The sequence below is a fragment of the Phaseolus vulgaris genome, chromosome 3 (genome assembly GCF_051622355.1).
Source record: "Phaseolus vulgaris cultivar YP4 chromosome 3, ASM5162235v1, whole genome shotgun sequence".
NCBI classification, from domain to species: Eukaryota; Viridiplantae; Streptophyta; class Magnoliopsida; order Fabales; family Fabaceae; genus Phaseolus; species Phaseolus vulgaris.
The window spans coordinates 37303084-37321132 of NC_143500.1; the positions used below are offsets into that span (position 1 = coordinate 37303084).

Sequence of the window (18049 nt, forward strand, 5' to 3'; positions counted from 1 at the left end):
TAATTTTCATTAAAAATATAGTTGAATAATTATATAGTTCACTTCAATTTTAATATAGAATTAACTAACTAAACTGGTAAACAATTTAGTTAGATTAAAAATTCCTAATAAAATTAACTAGTTTACTTCCTTTTTTAAAACTACTTTGTAATTTAGTTCAATTAAGTTTAATTTTTGGTAGGAAGCTAAACAGTGAATTGTACCAGATCTTTGTTGAAAACAAAAACGGAGTAACACAACAGCATATTTTGTTGCGTAGCCTCTTCATGAATTTCAATGAATTGGATCTCTGAATTTGAAAACTCAAAAGTTAAACCAAATAAAATACGAGTGATCTTGAAAATAATTGATTCCAAAGAAAGAAAAATTAAACAAATACATCTTTTTTATTTTTCCTTGTTACAAAATATAGAACATAAATGTGTGAACGTATATTATTTAATGAGACTTTCTCTTAAATGGTGTTATGTATACATTGACATTGGTAGATAAAATATCTAATTCAAAAAATATTTATTAAATTTTTAATAATTTTAATATAATTTAAAAAATTATTAATTTTTTAAAAACTTAAATTTTTTATAAATTTTTATTATAATTACAAAAATAAGAAACAATTTTTTTTAAACAATCTGGAAAAATATTTTTTTTTAAATAAATTGAAACACATTGTATAATATTTAAATTCGTGTGTCGAAATTATATCAATGTCCTGTTATATGAAAACTTGATTTTATGTGATAATACAATTGAAATAATTTAAAAAATAATAATTAAATTTAAAGTCTCTTACCGGAATAATCACAGTTGTTAATCCCACAAATAGATAGATGTTCCAGTCACACATACCAGTTTTACAAGAATTATTCATATAGAAGATTTTTTATAAATTAAAACCATTAGATCGATGATTATAAAACTTAGTTATAAATTTAAAATCAATATATTACATTATTTTAAAATATGAAACGTTAAATAAATTAAATTGATTTTAAAATTAAAATATTAGGACAAAGTTCTAAAAACAAAAAAAAAAATCAAAACAAAAGTTTCTAAGAGAAAAAAAAAAGAATGAAAAGGGTACTTTAGACTTTGTATATCCAGCTACGTGTTTCTTACCGCTGTCAAATCTGGGACCATAGCACAGAGGAGATTACAGGTAATAAAAGCAGTGATGATCGGTGAATGCTGACAATCGATATTCGAGATATCTGATAGGGAAAGAAGGCAAATCAGAGCAAAGATAAATAGAGACAAAGATAAAGCTAGCAATAATTTCCGGCACAAGAAGGGTTTCGTCCGATACACACTCTCTTCCCTTAGAAATGGCCGCTTCTTCCTCTCCCGACGAACCTTCTCGTTCGGTATTCCTCGGCGTCGACGTTGGGACCGGAAGCGCTCGTGCAGGTTCGCTTCCACCAAACACATCGCGAATTTTATCTTGGAATTTTCTGTTGAAATGAATAGTGAATTATAATGTTTTGACGCATTGGATGTGTTTGACGATGTTCATTTTTCAACGTCAAGTTTTTATGTGTTCAGTTGCTAAACAGTGGCCGGTAGCAACTGAGATGAAATTAGCATTGGGAGCAATGAACTCTTAAACCCTGTACTTTTATTGTCCTTTTCTTTAACACGTTCACTTTGTTGAAATTTGTCCAAGTTGTTATAATTAACTTTTAGGAGAAAAGTAAGAACATGACCGCAAAAAAAAAAAGTAGAAAAATTGAAATTAGCTTCTTCATTACTTTAAACTTAGTTTGTATGTATAAACTCTTTTATAACTAATATAAATTTTATTTTTTAGTTAGTACATAATTTAATTTTAGGTTATAGAGAAACTCATAATTTTTTCTTTCTATTTTTCTCTCTTAAAAGTGTTATGAGAGAGTTTGTAGAGATCTCTAGAAGTAGACTAGTTCTATCACTTCAAATGGTCATTCAGAACTTTTGATATTAAATAACTTAATCCTCATTTTATTGGTGTACAACAGCTCTAACGAGGTTGAAACCCAGGATTTCATGCAAATTAAAAATCTTTAATTATTTATTTTTGGAGGTTATATTCATGTGGATGACCTCACCCTTTAGGTAAGGCTTTAGCTGTTGTTGTATTTTTTGAAAGTTATATCACTTCTACCTTTTTATTTTCCCGTTGTTTTCAACTTTTCATACAATTAGTGACCATTTTTACATGTTGACCTTCCTCATTTTGAATAAAAGTGGTAGTTTTTGTTAAATCAGCCATGCTTAGGTAGTTTTGTGCTGCAAGCAGTATACGTGTATGCTAATAAGCTATTTAGTCATTAGATATGGCAAGATAGTATAAATGATCGGTCCTTTTACTGATGATGCTATGCTGCTAATACAGGTCTGTTTGACGAGAAAGGAAAGCTTCTTGGTTTGTCAAGCAGCCCAATTCAGATATGGAAAGATGGTGCCTGTGTTGAGGTAGTTTTGTTTGGGAAAATGACTTTCAGTTTATCCAAATGATTACCTGGAGGGTGAAGCTGGTGTAATAGTAATTGTTAAAAGGACTAGTGACAAAACAAGTCACAGAAGATAGTACCACTATGTTACCATGTCGAGAAGAGAGAAACCAAAAAAGAATATAATGAATTCCATGTGTTGGGCACACCCATGAGTATTCTTATTTATAATGAAAAAGATATACAATAGTAAGGAACAAAATCAATATCTAATAATGAGAAATATTTGGTAAGATATTTCCCTATTAAATCATATCATATGTCCCTATTTAATGTAATGAAATCATATCTCTAACACTCCCCTCAAGTTGGAGTATATGTATCATATGAGACAAACTTGTTACAGATGTCATCAACACAAGATCCCTTGAGAGACTTAGTAAATGTATTAGCTAGTTAGTTGTTGAAGCTGACAGTGAATAATGATAAACCTAGTAGATATTTTCCAGAGATGACCTTCAATCTGTCAAAGTGACAATCAGTCTTGAATAAATTTTGTTCTTTCAAATCACATATTTAACAGTAATCAATTACAGCCTTTGAAAGAAATAACATTACATATTCGCTTCATAAATATAGGACAGGAATTCTCTTCCCTACCTCGTTTAGTTGGTTCTGAAAATCTAAGGGAAAGTGCTCAGGATTTGTTTACTGTTACTTATTGGTCATTTGCAAGGAAGTGTATTAACAGTCCCAAATTTGTGTGTCTGGTGTTCAGTACTCTAGAGGCCATATATTATACTAAAGTTTCTGGATCACTAGAGTTTCACGTTCGAACCTTGTCTCTCTAAGTTGAAATCAATCGTATTCATCTTTCATTTCATTTCTATTGGTATATATTTTATGTTGAGTTTGAAAATGGGGAAGGAATGATTCATAAGTTTACATTTAGTTCTTGTTGAGTTGGATATGTATTGGCGGTTTCTACTTTCAATGATTTAATATACATACACACACATGTATATATATTTTATAATGTAGATTCATCTTTTTGTTCTAAACAGCAATCCTCTACAGATATATGGCTTGCAGTTTGTGCAGCTGTAAAAGCAGCTTGCTCTAAAGCTAAAGTTGCACCAACAGAAGTACAGGGTCTGGGATTTGCAGCTACTTGTTCTCTTGGTATGATATAGTTTTGAAATTGTTGCTCCCTCTCCCTTTTACAGCATGGACTATGATAGAACCCAAAATGATTCATGGGCCCAAAAGAATGTTCAAGCTGATCCAGGTTTACATAGGCCTAGAATATGGTGTGTGTACACTAGGAGAAACAGAATTGAAAAGGCTAACAGAGCATGATGAGGTGGCATAGAGAGAGAGAGAGAAAGAAAAGGTTGGGTGATAGTTAGTTACGGGATTTGTGGGTGTGTGAGGCGTGTATCCTTATAGGCACAGCCTAGCATGAGAATGGGGGAAAAAAAGAATATTGCAGTTTTGCAGAATGGAGAATGCTAATTCTCTATAGGAGCATAGCTCTGGACAGTAGCCTCCTACTGTATTTTCCCTTTTTCAGTATCAATAATATACCACGTTTACCTCCTTTCTCTTATTTTCTGTGTTGGTCTGTATCAAACTGGTCCGACCTGCCGGATCTGCGAGGAAGAAACCAGTGCTAGGAGGTTTGACAATTCTGACGAATGCCACCGAAGAAGATGGAAGCCAAAGTATCTGCTCTGGAAAATGAAGTTGCTAACCTACGTGCAACACTCAACACAATGCAATTGAAGGCTGAGAGTAACCAGGAACAACTATTGGCGATGCTGAGCCAGAGTTTGCAATTGAAGCGGACTGATGGAGACAAGGAGACAGGCAGTAGCGGAAACAAGAATCGGAACGGTGAGGAAAGAGGAGATTCCGGCGGACCGACGTTTGGCTCAGGATGGTTGAAGCTGAACGGAGAACTGTTGGACGAGTTTCGTCAATCAGTGAAGAAGGTCGAACTGCCGATGTTCACTGGTGAAGACCCTGCTGGATGGATTGCTAGAGCAGAGGTCTATTTTCATGTCATGGAAACCAGTCCTGAGGTACGAGTGAACTTAGCCCATCTTTGTATGGAGGGATCTACAATTCATTTCTTCAATTCTCTGTTGCATCTGGATTCTGGTTTGACTTGGGAGAAACTCATCCAAGAGTTGCTGGAGCGTTATGGAAGCACTAGTGAGGGAGATGTCTTTGAACAATTGTCTTCACTCCAGCAGAATGGTTCAGTGGACACCTACGTTCTGGAATTTGAACGTTTAATAGCCCAGATCCCAAAATTACCAGATGAACAATATTTTGGGTATTTCATCCATGGGTTGCGCGATGATATTCGTGCGAGAGTGAGGAGTATGCGTGCGATGGGGCCGTTGCCACGTTCACGCCTCATTACATTGGCGAAGGCAGTAGAGAACGAGTTGCAGGGTCGCAATCGGGTTGCCACTGGGTCGAAAGGTATGGGTCCCCGATTCGGGTATGGGTCTGGTCAATACAATAAGTCGACCCACCCCACTATGAATGGGCCAGTTTCTGTGGGCCGTGAACAGGGTCAAGGCTGGGTAATGATCCAAAACAACGATGAAAAACAGGGGCGGCTACCAGCGACAGAAAAATCACGTGCAACACAGAAGGATCGTGGAATCCGCCATCTTCCTTACCAGGAACTTTTGGAAAGAAGGCAGAAAGGGTTATGCTATAAGTGTGGGGGGAAATTTCACCCCCTTCACCAATGTCCGGATAAACAATTGAGGATAATGGTGTTAGAAGAATCTGAGGAAGAAGGTGAAGCGCAGGCTTTGATTTCAACGGAGATGGAAGAAGAGAACCTGGAAATTGATGGTGAATGCACTGTATTGAGCCTGCAGACATGTACTGTTCAACCCCAGACAATGAAATTGGAAGGTGCAATTAAGGGAGTACCCATTGTGATTTTAGTTGACAGTGGGGCAACACACAACTTCATTTCTAAGAGGTTGGTTCAAACCATGGGATGGGAAGTGGAACTCGCTAAGGAAATGAGAATTCGCTTGGGAGATGGTCATAAGGTTGTAGCCAGAGGAGAATGTAAGCAGGTGGAAATTGAATTAGAGGGAATTAAATTATTTGTGGATACCTTGCTGTTTGATTTAGAAGGCATTGATGTGGTTTTGGGCATGTCGTGGCTGGCTACCTTAGGAGAAATGGTGGTGGATTGGGGAAAGCAGACCATGAGATTCCAACACAACAAAGAGTGGGTCATGGTACAGGGACAGAGCACAAAACATACTGCACAAATAGCTTTACAAAGCTTTGTGGGAAACACACGTAAGTGGGTTGAGGAATGGTTTTTTGCCTCTGAATTGGTGCCCCAGAACAGAGTTGCACAGACCACTGAGATGACGAGTTTGACTCCAATTCAGAAACAGCAGCTCGACTATTTATTGGAGCAGTTTGCAGAAATTTTTACAACGCCCGTTGGACTACCACCAAGGCGACAAATAGAACACAGAATCAACCTGTTGGAAGGACAAGGTCCGGTAAATGTTCGACCCTATCGCTATTCCCATCATCACAAAGATGAAATAGAAAAACAGACCAAAGAATTACTGCAAGCAGGGTTAGTACGCCACAGTCAGAGTGCTTTTTCTAGCCCTGTTATTTTGGTGAAGAAGAAGGATGGATCGTGGCGAATGTGTGTGGATTATAGGGCTTTGAATAAAGCAACCGTGCCGGATAAGTTTCCAATTCCCGTGATTGATGAGTTGCACGGAGCTATGTATTTTTCCAAGCTTGACCTCAGATCCGGGTATCACCAAGTGTTGGTGCGAGGTGAAGATGTCCACAAGACGGCGTTCCGCACACATGAGGGGCACTACGAGTATTTGGTAATGCCTTTTGGCCTGATGAATGCTCCGTCTACGTTTCAGTCCCTAATGAATGAGGTGTTTCGAGCCATGCTTAGAAGATTTGTGTTGGTTTTCTTCAATGATATACTGGTATACAGTCACGATTGGCCATCCCATCTTCAGCATCTTTCCACAGTGTTGAGGATCTTACGTGACCAGAAGTTGGTTGTCAACAGGAAGAAGTGCGCTTTTGCTCAGTGTTCAATAGAGTATTTGGGTCATGTGGTTTCTCAACAAGGGGTGACTATGGATCCTGCCAAGATTGCTAGTATCATCAATTGGCCAACTCCCAAAAATGTGAAAGGTGTGCGAGGCTTTCTGGGACTTACCGGATATTACCGGAAATTTGTCAAGGACTATGGGAGGATAGCACGTCCCCTGACGGAGCTGACCAAGAAAGATGGATTCACTTGGAATCCTAGATCTCAGCTAGCATTTGACACTTTGAAGATAAAGATGACAACAGCCCCAGTTCTTGCTCTACCTGATTTTTCACAACCTTTCATCATTGAAAGTGATGCTTCGGGCTGTGGAGTAGGGGCAATTCTTATGCAGAATTCCAGACCTGTGGCTTTTTTTAGCAAGGCTTTGAGTGAAAGAAATCAGACAAAGTCAGCATATGAAAAGGAATTGATGGCAATTGTCTTGGCTGTGCAGCACTGGCGCCCTTATTTGTTAGGTAGGCAATTTATTGTATATACTGATCAAAAGAGTCTGCGGCAGCTATTGCATCAGCGGATTTCCACCATGGACCAACAGAATTGGGCTGCCAAGCTTTTGGGGTACCAGTTTGACATTGTTTATAAACCAGGGGCCACGAACGGAGGGGCAGATGCTTTGTCCAGAATGTACGAGACAGGGGAGTTGCATTCTTTAATTTCTTACCCTGTGTGGAGTGACGGAGGGCAGTTAATGGAGGAGGTTCATCAAGATGAGGCTTTGGCTACTATCATTGCAGCACTCAAAGCAAATACCACAAGTAAACCTGGTTTCTCATATAGAGAAGGGGTTTTATACTATGAAGGGCGCTTAGTAATTTCAGCTCAGTCCATGTGGATCCCAAAGCTGTTTCACGAATTCCATGCCACCCCTCAAGGAGGGCATTCGGGTTTTTACCGTACCTACAGGAAGTTGGCTGCCAACATCTATTGGATAGGGATGAAACGAGCTGTTCAAGAATACGTCAGGAGTTGTGATGTTTGTCAGAGGCAGAAGTACTTGGCAACCACTCCCGGTGGATTATTACAGCCTCTACCTATTCCAGAAAAAATTTGGGATGACTTATCCATGGATTTTATCAATGGATTACCAAAGGTGAAGGGAATTGACTCGGTGTTTGTGGTCGTGGACCGCCTATCCAAGTATGCTCATTTTATTCCCCTCAAGCATCCGTACACAGCTAGAGTGGTAGCAGAACACTTTACCAAGGAAGTGGTTCGTTTACATGGAACACCGAAGTCTATTGTAAGTGACCGCGATCCTATCTTTGTCAGCAACTTTTGGAAGGAGTTGTTCAAGTTGCAGGGAACTCACCTTACCATGAGTACAGCTTATCATCCCGAAACGGATGGACAAACAGAGGTCGTTAACCGTTGCTTAGAGACGTACTTACGGTGTTTTATTGCTGACCAGCCACGAACATGGATCCAGTGGGTGCATTGGGCGGAGTATTGGTATAATACTACCTTTCATGAGTCCATTGGGGTCACCCCATTTGAGATCGTTTATGGACGCAAACCCCCAACTTTACTTCGATTTGCTGTCGGAGAAACTAAGGTAGAGGCTGTTCAGCAGGAGCTGTTGGACCAGGATGAAGCGTTACGACAATTAAAAGGCCACTTACTTAGAGCACAAGTTAGGATGAAGGCTCAAGCTGATAAGAAGCGACATGACCAGAAATTTGAAGTGGGGGATTGGGTTTTTGTGAAATTACGTCCACATAGACAGCAATCCGTAGCTCATCGAATCAATCCTAAATTGTCTGCTAGATTTTATGGACCTTTCCAAGTGTTGGAATGCATTGGTTCAGTTGCTTACAAGCTTCAACTACCTGACAGCTCACGTATTCATCCAGTATTTCATGTGTCCTTACTGAAGAAAGCAGTGGGAACTTGCCAGGTGGAGAAAGACCTTCCTGAGAGTCTGTCTGGTGAAATTGTTGAGACAGCAGAACCATAATTGGTGTTAGCTAGCAGAACAGAGTCTCGGCAGGACGACGAGGTGAAGCAGTGTTTGATCAAGTGGCAAGGCAAATCAAAAGATGAAGCAACATGGGAAGATGAACTCACAATTCTCAATCAATTTCCCGCTTTTAACCTTGAGGACAAGGTTGTATCTCAAGAAGGTGGAATTGATAGAACCCAAAATGATTCATGGGCCCAAAAGAATGTTCAAGCTGATCCAGGTTTACATAGGCCTAGAATATGGCGTGTGTACACTAGGAGAAACAGAATTGAAAAGGCTAACAGAGCATGATGAGGTGGCAGAGAGAGAGAGAGAGAAAGAAAAGGTTGGGTGATAGTTAGTTACGGGATTTGTGGGTGTGTGAGGCGTGTATCCTTATAGGCACAGCCTAGCATGAGAATGGGGGAAAAAAAGAATATTGCAGTTTTGCAGAATGGAGAATGCTAATTCTCTATAGGAGCATAGCTCTGGACAGTAGCCTCCTACTGTATTTTCCCTTTTTCAGTATCAATAATATACCACGTTTACCTCCTTTCTCTTATTTTCTGTGTTGGTCTGTATCAAACTATTTAGTTTTATTTGAAGGTAACATTGTTCATGTATTACAACAGTTGCAGTGGATTCTGACAGCTCACCCGTTTCGGTTTCTTTGAGTGGTGATTCAAGAAGAAATGTTATTGTATGGATGGATCATCGAGCCGTAGAACAAGCTGAAAGGATCAATTCCTCTAAATCACCTGTATTGGAGTATTGTGGAGGAGCTGTTTCACCAGAAATGGAGCCTCCGAAGGTACTATCTGAACCAGTTCCATCATTTCACTTCTGGTCACTGTACACAATATACTGTCTAATAAGTTTTATTGTAATCAATCTCTGGCTTACATGGTGTTTCGCTGTAAAAAAATTAACTGCAGACTATTGGAATGAATGCATATCTGTTGTTTGCAATGATTTCTGAAAGTGTTAAATGGCACATCTGGAACTGGGATAGGACCTTGTATTCCATACTGGGTGAAGTTAGGAACATCATAATTAATTTGAGTGGGTGACCTGCCAGACACAATTTACCGGATTATCTTAAACAAAAAATTTTTTGCTCTTCAAACTTTTTGTTTTGTTAATTCCATTAGATAAACTTGTATAGTTGATTTTTTGTTTGAACTTTTTGGAGTTTAATGTTTAAATAAACTTGTCAGGAAAAAAATTATATTGGATAGAATTTACCTTTTGAAAGTTGAAACTACTAAACTGTTTAGTTGTGCACAATCCAGCTTGTTCATATAATACATTATTTCTTTTATAATTTATATTCTTTAGTATGTTTCACTAGTTTTATTGATTCAATTATGACTTTATTAAATCTTTGTTATATTTTCACAATCATAAGTTGTTAATTGGATCATAGTTACATGAATTTGAAATACCAACTATATTATGAAAGGTCTATGGTATTTATCTCCTGAGGCCATTGTTTCATCAACATGAGTTCACTGGATTGTCTTAGATTTCCTGGATTCGTAAGATATGATATTTCCTCCCCTTTTTAAAACTTCATTGGTAAGTGTATGTAGATCAGAAGTCTCTACCATATGTTCCAAAGACATGTATATATAGAGAAAGTAGAGATTGGACCTTCCTTTTCTTAAATGGCTCCACTGGTTCGTTTATGACTTTTCATTCAGAGCCATGTCCATTTAAATAACACCTTTTTCATTAAGAGTTGAAGATGTTTCGACCCACACGATTTCCATTCAATTATAGACTACACCATTCGACTACACTCACCATGTGATGTCTAATATTCATTGATCACATTATGGATATTGCAAGACAGATCAAAACATCACTCAACCAATGTTTTAATAAATTAATGGAAGGCCAACAGTTAGAAATATAAGTTTCTAACAAATTTTATTTAATACAATCTAACTTTTCAGCTTCTATGGGTTAAAGAAAATTTGCAAGAATCTTGGTCAATGGTTTTCAGGTGGATGGACTTGAGTGATTGGTTGTCATACAGGTAATCTATGTAGTTAAAGTCTTCTCTATGTTCAAGATCAATTTGTGTTCTAGTCTAGTGGCTCTTCATTTGGATTAATTTTTAGAAATCTTTAGGGCGACCGGGGATGATACTCGCAGTCTATGCACCACTGTTTGTAAATGGACTTATCTGGGTCATGCACACATGCATCATGTCAATGATAAAAACTCTCGAGATATGGAAGCTTGTGGATGGGATGATGACTTTTGGGAGGAAATTGGTTTGGGTGATCTTATTGAAGGACATCATGCTAAGATAGGTATTCATTTTATTAACATTGGCCTTGTTAAGAATCAACTCTCAAAAGATTAAGTTGCTTGACCAAAGTTCGTAAAATGTTTTTATATTACACATCTACCCTCCCCATGTTGTTTTTGGTTTTGAATGGACACACACACACTGATGAATGGCTCAACACTTTCGTTTGTTCATAGAGGCTTTGATAGTATATAAACAGAAACAACTCACTATCTCAAAAAGTTTAACCTATTAGGTAAAAGCATATGAAATTTTAGAGGAAGGAAGAAGCTCATTTACTATAGGTGTAAGTCTTGGACATTTCGCTCAATAACATTTTATATAACACGAGTTTAACAAATATAGCCATTAAATAATTTAATACTATCTAATGATCATCCATGCTAATTTATAGATAAAATTAATCAGTATATAATTTTATAGTCAATGTTTACTTCTTCCAATGTACACAATACATTGGAATAAAGTTAATTTATGAATTGTTAACTAATTTTTAATTTGTTTAAAAATTTACAGACTTTTGATATACTTAATAAGAAATTTAAATTCAATAGATGGACTGATAAATTATATATCCAGAAAATATTATTAAACAGATTGAGTTAAATTAAACTTTTTTCTTGAGTAATGGATTCTCACCATTTGGAGTAAGTTCTACATAATTTTGTATTCCCTATCTGTAAATGAATTTTTCTGTCTAAACTTTAAATATGAAGTTTTCGTACAATTAATAACTTCTTAGACCAGGGTTATACTTATATCAAATATTTGGTACATGTCTAGCAATTTTTAAATTTCAGGAAATAATCTTGTCATTTTGTGCAACTGCAAACTGTGTCAGTCCACCATAGCTTTATATTGAGCTCAATTCTTTTCTCCCTTTGGTAGTTCAATATGTATGAAGAAACAATGTTGTATCAAATCAACATGACTATTTATGATTAAACTTGAATGTTATTAATTTCTCATTTATTAAAGAGTCCTCATGTTCATGCTTGATCAGTTGATCGAATGAAAACTGGTGTCAGTAAGCTTATGATTAATCATCTATGTTTGTGCCATTCTTTGCTGCTTCTGTCTTCTCACTGCTTAACTTGGTAATGAATCATAATGACAGGACGAAGTGTTGCTTTCCCTGGCCATCCTCTGGGTTCTGGTCTTACTCCTGCAGCAGCAAAGGCAAGAACTTATGTATTGAATAATGTTTATTAATTTGAAGTTGAACTGGTGCTTCCTTGAGGTTCACTGACAAAGCTAACATACATTGCTTAGTTGGAAGAGTGAACACTACCTTCCTCCATCTATAGGGATTGGTTCAGGTTGATGTAACAAACTTCTTTGGCTTGGCTGTTTTTTTAAATACTTTTGATGGGTTGAAAATTTCAGGAACTGGGTCTGGTACCGGGGATTCCTGTTGGGACATCACTCATAGATGCTCATGCTGGTGGTGTGGGGGTAATTGAAAGTGTGCCACCATCAGAAGCTGAAGGTTGTTATCCTATACTTTACACTTGTAATTTAAGATTTGGATAAAGTAGTTGTGTTGTGTTTCTTAACTAAAATAATTTCTGTATCCTTAGAACATGACAAGGAAGCTATTTGCAATCGTATGGTGTTAGTTTGTGGAACTTCTACATGCCATATGGCTGTATCCCAGAGCAAATTGTTTATTCCAGGGGTTTGGGGTCCATTTTGGTCAGGTACACTGCACTATTTTCTCTAGTTTATGAATTAAATCTCAATTGTGGATGACATTGTACCTTTTTCTTTTGGATTAGACACATTTGAAACAATCATGGTTTGTTGATTATTGGGGTATCTGCAGTGGCAATTCGTACAGTTTAAACATTTTTAATTGTAAGATGGTTGAGAGTAGTTTCAAGTGAGAAATGAAAATTTCCTTTTCTTTATAATAGTTGTAAATTTCTTGGTTGTGGTTGAAATATCCTGGATAAAATTCGCTCTGGTTGGAACATGGATATGGAATTTATTCATTTGGGTTTAATGCTTGTCTCTTTTTATCTGATATTTTATATTTTTGTTACTGTATTCATGTTAAAACTATATACGAGTCTTTGTAAATATATTGTCTGGCTACTTGTGACTAGTTCCTTTTTGTGGAACATTGATATTGAGATAAAAAGTAAGCATTAAGTTAGAGTTTACATTTGACAGAATCACCTGAAGGATATCCAGTTTAATTTTTACCCTATTCCATTTTATTAAAGCACTCACCATTGCTTCTCTTGCCACTTCTATCTTGTGGTGCTTTTTTTCTTTATCCGAACTTTCAGCAATGGTACCAGAATATTGGCTAACCGAAGGTGGGCAGAGTGCTACTGGTGCATTATTGGATCATATAATCGAAAATCATGCTGCTTCTACACTCCTTGCAAATCGAGCTGCTTCCCAAAGTAAGTTTTTTTCTTAATTTGGAACATACTAAATATTTATATTAACAAGTCTGATTTTGGGAGATGTCTTAATACTAATTCTTCATGCTTTAATATTCCAGATATTTCAGTGTTTGAGCTTCTGAACAAGATGTTGGAAACAGTGATAGTTGAGCAGAACCTACCCTTTGTTGCTGCCTTGACTGAAGATGTACATGTTCTTCCTGACTTTCATGGGAATAGGTATTTGGTGACAAACCTGTCATGCCATAGTGGCTTCCAAATAGTAGGCTGATATATATATGTATATTATGGACCAGGTCTCCCCTTGCAGATCCAAAAGCAAAAGGTGTCATCTATGGTTTGACACTTGACACAAGTGAGAAACAGTTGGCTCTTCTTTACCTGGCAGCTGTGCAGGGCATTGCATATGGCACACGTCACATTGTAGAGCATTGCAATGCTAATGGTCACAAAGTAAGGATTACAATGCTATTACATGTTTGAGGTTATCGCTTGTTCTTTGGGTTGGTCTGTTTTTAACATCCATATCCATTTCATGTTTACGCTGTTAGAATCAAATTGTAGGGTGTGCCACTTGGGTTTCACATTTTAAGCATGGAATTCTAGTGTGGGTTTATAAAGTTTACAAGGCCTTGAACTCAACTAAAACAACTAGTTTTTGTATTATGGTTCTCTGAGGATTCTTATCACATGCTCATATCCACGAAAATACACCTTGCTATAATGTTGTTTTGCTAGCATCAGGCATCCTTTAAGGTGAGCATGTGCATATTAGAGCCCACAAAAAGAAAAAAAAAACTTATGGTGAAGTTAACAAGCAATAGATGACTATTTTTTGTTTCCACTCTATTTTTTAAAACTGATGGTTGTTCTTTTCTGTAATTTTTAAGTGTAGAGCAAATGGTAGGTCTTGAACACTGTCCATAGGTGCATAACTAAATCCAATACCAGTGTTCCATAACTATCAATGATATGGAGGCGGTGATTATTATTTATTGGGGGTTAGAGTTCAAAAGGAACTGAAAAAAAGTATATTTTAATTTACCGCAGAAGGTACAAGTACAACACATTTTGACATGGAATAAACGCTAACCTGAATATTTTAGGCTACAAATCTATACGAAGTAACAGTGAGAGGGAAATTAGAAGAAATCCTAATTACATGTACATGATGAATAAGGAAATACTCTATGCATAATTATAAACTACAGTAATTAGTTTTTTTTGTAGGAGTGGTCATATATTAGGTAATCAAGTCATAATATGTCTAATGCAAAACTTGGGAAAGGAATTTACCACACCCATTTCTGTGGTTGAATTGAAAATATTCAACCACATCATGATTTGCCACAAGTATGTTGCTCACTGGTTGTATCGACAAGTTTAGAGAAAAATAAAATCATATTCTACTTTACTGGGGGCTTAAGGTTTAATAGTATCGATACCTTTGGTTTAAAAAACTACTTGATTGAAATTCTTAAGCTTTTAAGCATGAGCCTGAAAATTGATTATAATTTACACTTAGAAAACCCATTCTGCTATGGGAGAGAAATCCTAGCTTAATGCTCAGATTATAGTGGAGGCAAGGAAGTTATTCTATGGTGCTCAATTTTGTATATGCCATTTAATGGGAACCCAAAATTATAATAAAACCAAAATATATTCTGTTGTATTTTATATGTGCCTCAAAGCATAATGAGATTACCTGTGGAGGAAAAAGAACAGAAAGGTAGAATAGCTACTGTTAACATTTTCCCAGGGAAAAGCTTCCTAAGAAAACACATCTCTATCATAAGCTTACTGATGTACTATCATACGCACTCTCTCCTCTAGCCAACCTCTCCTAAATTATCATTCTCAGTTTACTATGCACGGTGGATGCTACTCTGGACTTCCACTTGGCCTGCCACCTTAACCACTTTCTTTAGCCCTGTGTATACCTTCCATCCAAACCTTTGGTCCGTGAGACAATTGATCTACTGTCGGACATGTAAGGATCATATTTTATTATTTGGTTATTAACATCATTTTAGTAATATCCTTACCAGTAGCTACAAATTATTTGCATAATTGTTGTATATCCCTGTTATGCTTCAAAGTCATTACTCCTGTCTGTTGATGCAGAGTTGATGAATATTATTACCATAATTGCTCTGCCTTTGCCTGCAGATCAGCACACTACTTGCGTGTGGTGGCCTTTCAAAGAATTCTATCTTCATTCAGGAACATGCTGATATTATTGGTATGTGTTGAGGAGTGGGGCGAAGAGCATATTTGCTCAAGCTCAGATACTCTTATTCTTGTGTTTCATACTATGGATCTTATTCTATGTAAAAAGGGACACAAAGTGCACTCCAATTTAAGTTGTTAACAAAGTTATGCTAGTTCAAGGTTTGGTTTAATGGCAACCCGGAAAAAAAGAACATTCTTTACTCTTCCATGTATTTTACAAACCAATCCATAGTTCAGTGTTTGGTTTGTTTCTGTGGTGTTGGTGTTTCAAGTGAATAGAAACTAATAGCTAAAACTAACAATTGTAATAGCTGTGATATTTCAAATTTTATCTTATCCAGTGCTAACTTGTTTAGGACCTATACAATTCATGGGGTCCAAACCATCAGTTGTCTCATGGGCCCTAAGTTTGGAAAGTTGTACTAGGAGGAATAGAGAGAGAGTGGAAGAAATTACTAAGCTGGCAGGGAGGGAAAGAAAAAAAACCAAAAGTGAAGGGAGGCTGATAACAAATAGGGGGGTACGTGGGTGAGAAGGGGTGTCTTCATTTGGGGAATTATGACATTTGTAAATAATGTAGATTCTTTGTAGAGAGCTTAGCTCTGGCAGTAGCAGAGTTTCTTCCTTACACAATTTCCCCCTCGAAGTAAATAATACTTCACTGTTTTGTTTACTATTCCATTCCTTCCTCCTTAGTTATTATTATCTGGGGTTGTTCTGGTTTTGTAATATAACTACAGTAAAATAACAAAAAGAAATGCAATAAATTCACAATAGGAAAAAGTGATAATGAATCTATAGCTTCAATCTTATGTGTGATATATGTAGAATCTAAGTATTTGAACACGATTTTATGTCCTATATATCTCTACATGGTGGGTTTAAATTGGACTGAACTGAACATTATTTTTTTTAAACCAAATCCTGTAGTTAAGATGAATATGAACCAATCTAAACTTTGGTTGGTGTACCCAATTCAGAATTTTGAACACCCATGCCAGTATCACAAACTTTGTCAGTGACAATAGTTTTGGGATCGAATGCTCCTATAAATGATAAGGAATGACATAAATGGTAGTTGAAGCTTTATTTCATGTTTTGTTTTCTTAAGGATAATGAATCATTTTTATAGACATTGGTATGTTAGTTTTAATGGATCTTGTTTATAATTTTCCCAGGTTGCCCCATAATTCTTCCAAGGGAAAGTGAATCTGTGCTCTTAGGTGCGGCTATTCTGGGTGCTGTTGCTACAAGGAAATATCATAATCTTGGCGAGGCCATGAAAGCCCTGAATGCACCTGGCGAGGTGTGGATTTTTCAGTGTTTAAATACTGAAAAATAAAAAAGTACAATTAATTTTTTTTTTAATTTCAGATTAGAAATCAAGGTCAATTGCATTAAATTAGGTGTAGTGGTAGTACTTTTCATATAGTTCTGAATGGTGTCATCAACATTTGAGGAATTTGATGCTAAAGTTGGAAGTATTAGGAACTGAAATTTGTTGTTAAATTAGAATAAATAACGTAGTATTAGTTCAAATTTATAATATATATCTCCATGGTATAAAAAAATATTTAATAGTTTACGGCAGACTCTGCATATACAATAGATTAGTTCCTTGTGAAACTATTACTGAATTTACATTTTGTATGTGCAGAATATTTACTAAATAGTTTGGATGTTATGCTTCCTAGTCTGTAGTTAGAAAAGAACAGATACCTATGATTTGTTACAGAAGTACAGAGATCAATGGATGAGTCCAGATATTAAATTTCAATGGCCTATGGTGGATGACCAGATTTTCTACTCGCATGCCTTGTTGTCTGTAGATGTTTTTGTAAACGAAATAAAACCAATGCTCCTAGTTTTTTTTCCTGAACGGCTAACAGATTTCATGAATTTTTGCAGGTCATTCATCCATCTAAGAATCCAACGGTCAAAAAGTACCATGATGTCAAATACAAGATCTTCCGTGGCCTTTATGAACAGCAGCTCTCTTATCGTTCCATGATTGCCCAAGCCTTATCATAGCTTTGCAGAATATTTGATTCAAACCGCCATTTGAGGTGCTCCTTGCGAAGATTTCATATTCATGCCTCTAGAATGAATATTTAGGATAGAGAAAGAAATAATGGCCAGAATATTACCAGTTAGACGAATATTTTCATGGTTTTGTTTTTTTGTGATAGGTTAGACAGTGAAAATTTCAGAAATACAACGAAAAATAGTCACCAATATTGACGTTAAAATTCTAACAGAAATTTTATGTACAGACCCACTTTTAGCTGGTAGGATACTGTAAAATGTAGTCAGTTTGACACTTTACTAACATTACTTTCGGATGTAGTGTACCCTATGACTTCAGATTTTTTAGAATTCTTGGAACCCTCCTCATGGCTTCATAACTTAGACATGTTTTGTCATGATCTAATTTTCAATGTGCAACAGATACACAATGGAAATGTGGGGAAACTAATTTTAGGCCTTTTCTTTTTACACTCTGAAGATCTCGTTCTAAACCTTCCAAAAAGTGTGAAATGGCTAAATTGTTAGTAATTGTTTTTT

At 36.5% G+C, this 18049-nt stretch overlaps 1 protein-coding gene across 2 annotated transcripts; it reads left to right on the top strand.

The window, feature by feature from the left end:
* Positions 1-1102: 1102 nt before the first annotated feature.
* LOC137807359 (FGGY family of carbohydrate kinase) lies at positions 1103-17869 on the top strand. Of its 2 annotated transcripts, none has more exons than XM_090300801.1 (15): positions 1103-1407; positions 2372-2451; positions 3494-3611; positions 9148-9326; positions 10474-10556; positions 10652-10836; positions 11953-12014; positions 12222-12324; positions 12416-12535; positions 13130-13249; positions 13351-13471; positions 13549-13705; positions 15422-15494; positions 16663-16790; positions 17393-17869. In XM_090300801.1, exons 1-15 carry the CDS (start codon positions 1326-1328, stop codon positions 17513-17515), a joined length of 1734 nt encoding a protein of 577 aa, XP_090156927.1. In that variant the 5' UTR covers positions 1103-1325; the 3' UTR covers positions 17516-17869. The 2 variants fall into 2 exon arrangements, with proteins under 2 accessions (XP_090156927.1, XP_068464072.1); XM_068607971.2 differs by having other exon boundaries at positions 1191-1407; positions 3507-3611.
* Positions 17870-18049: the final 180 nt, after the last annotated feature.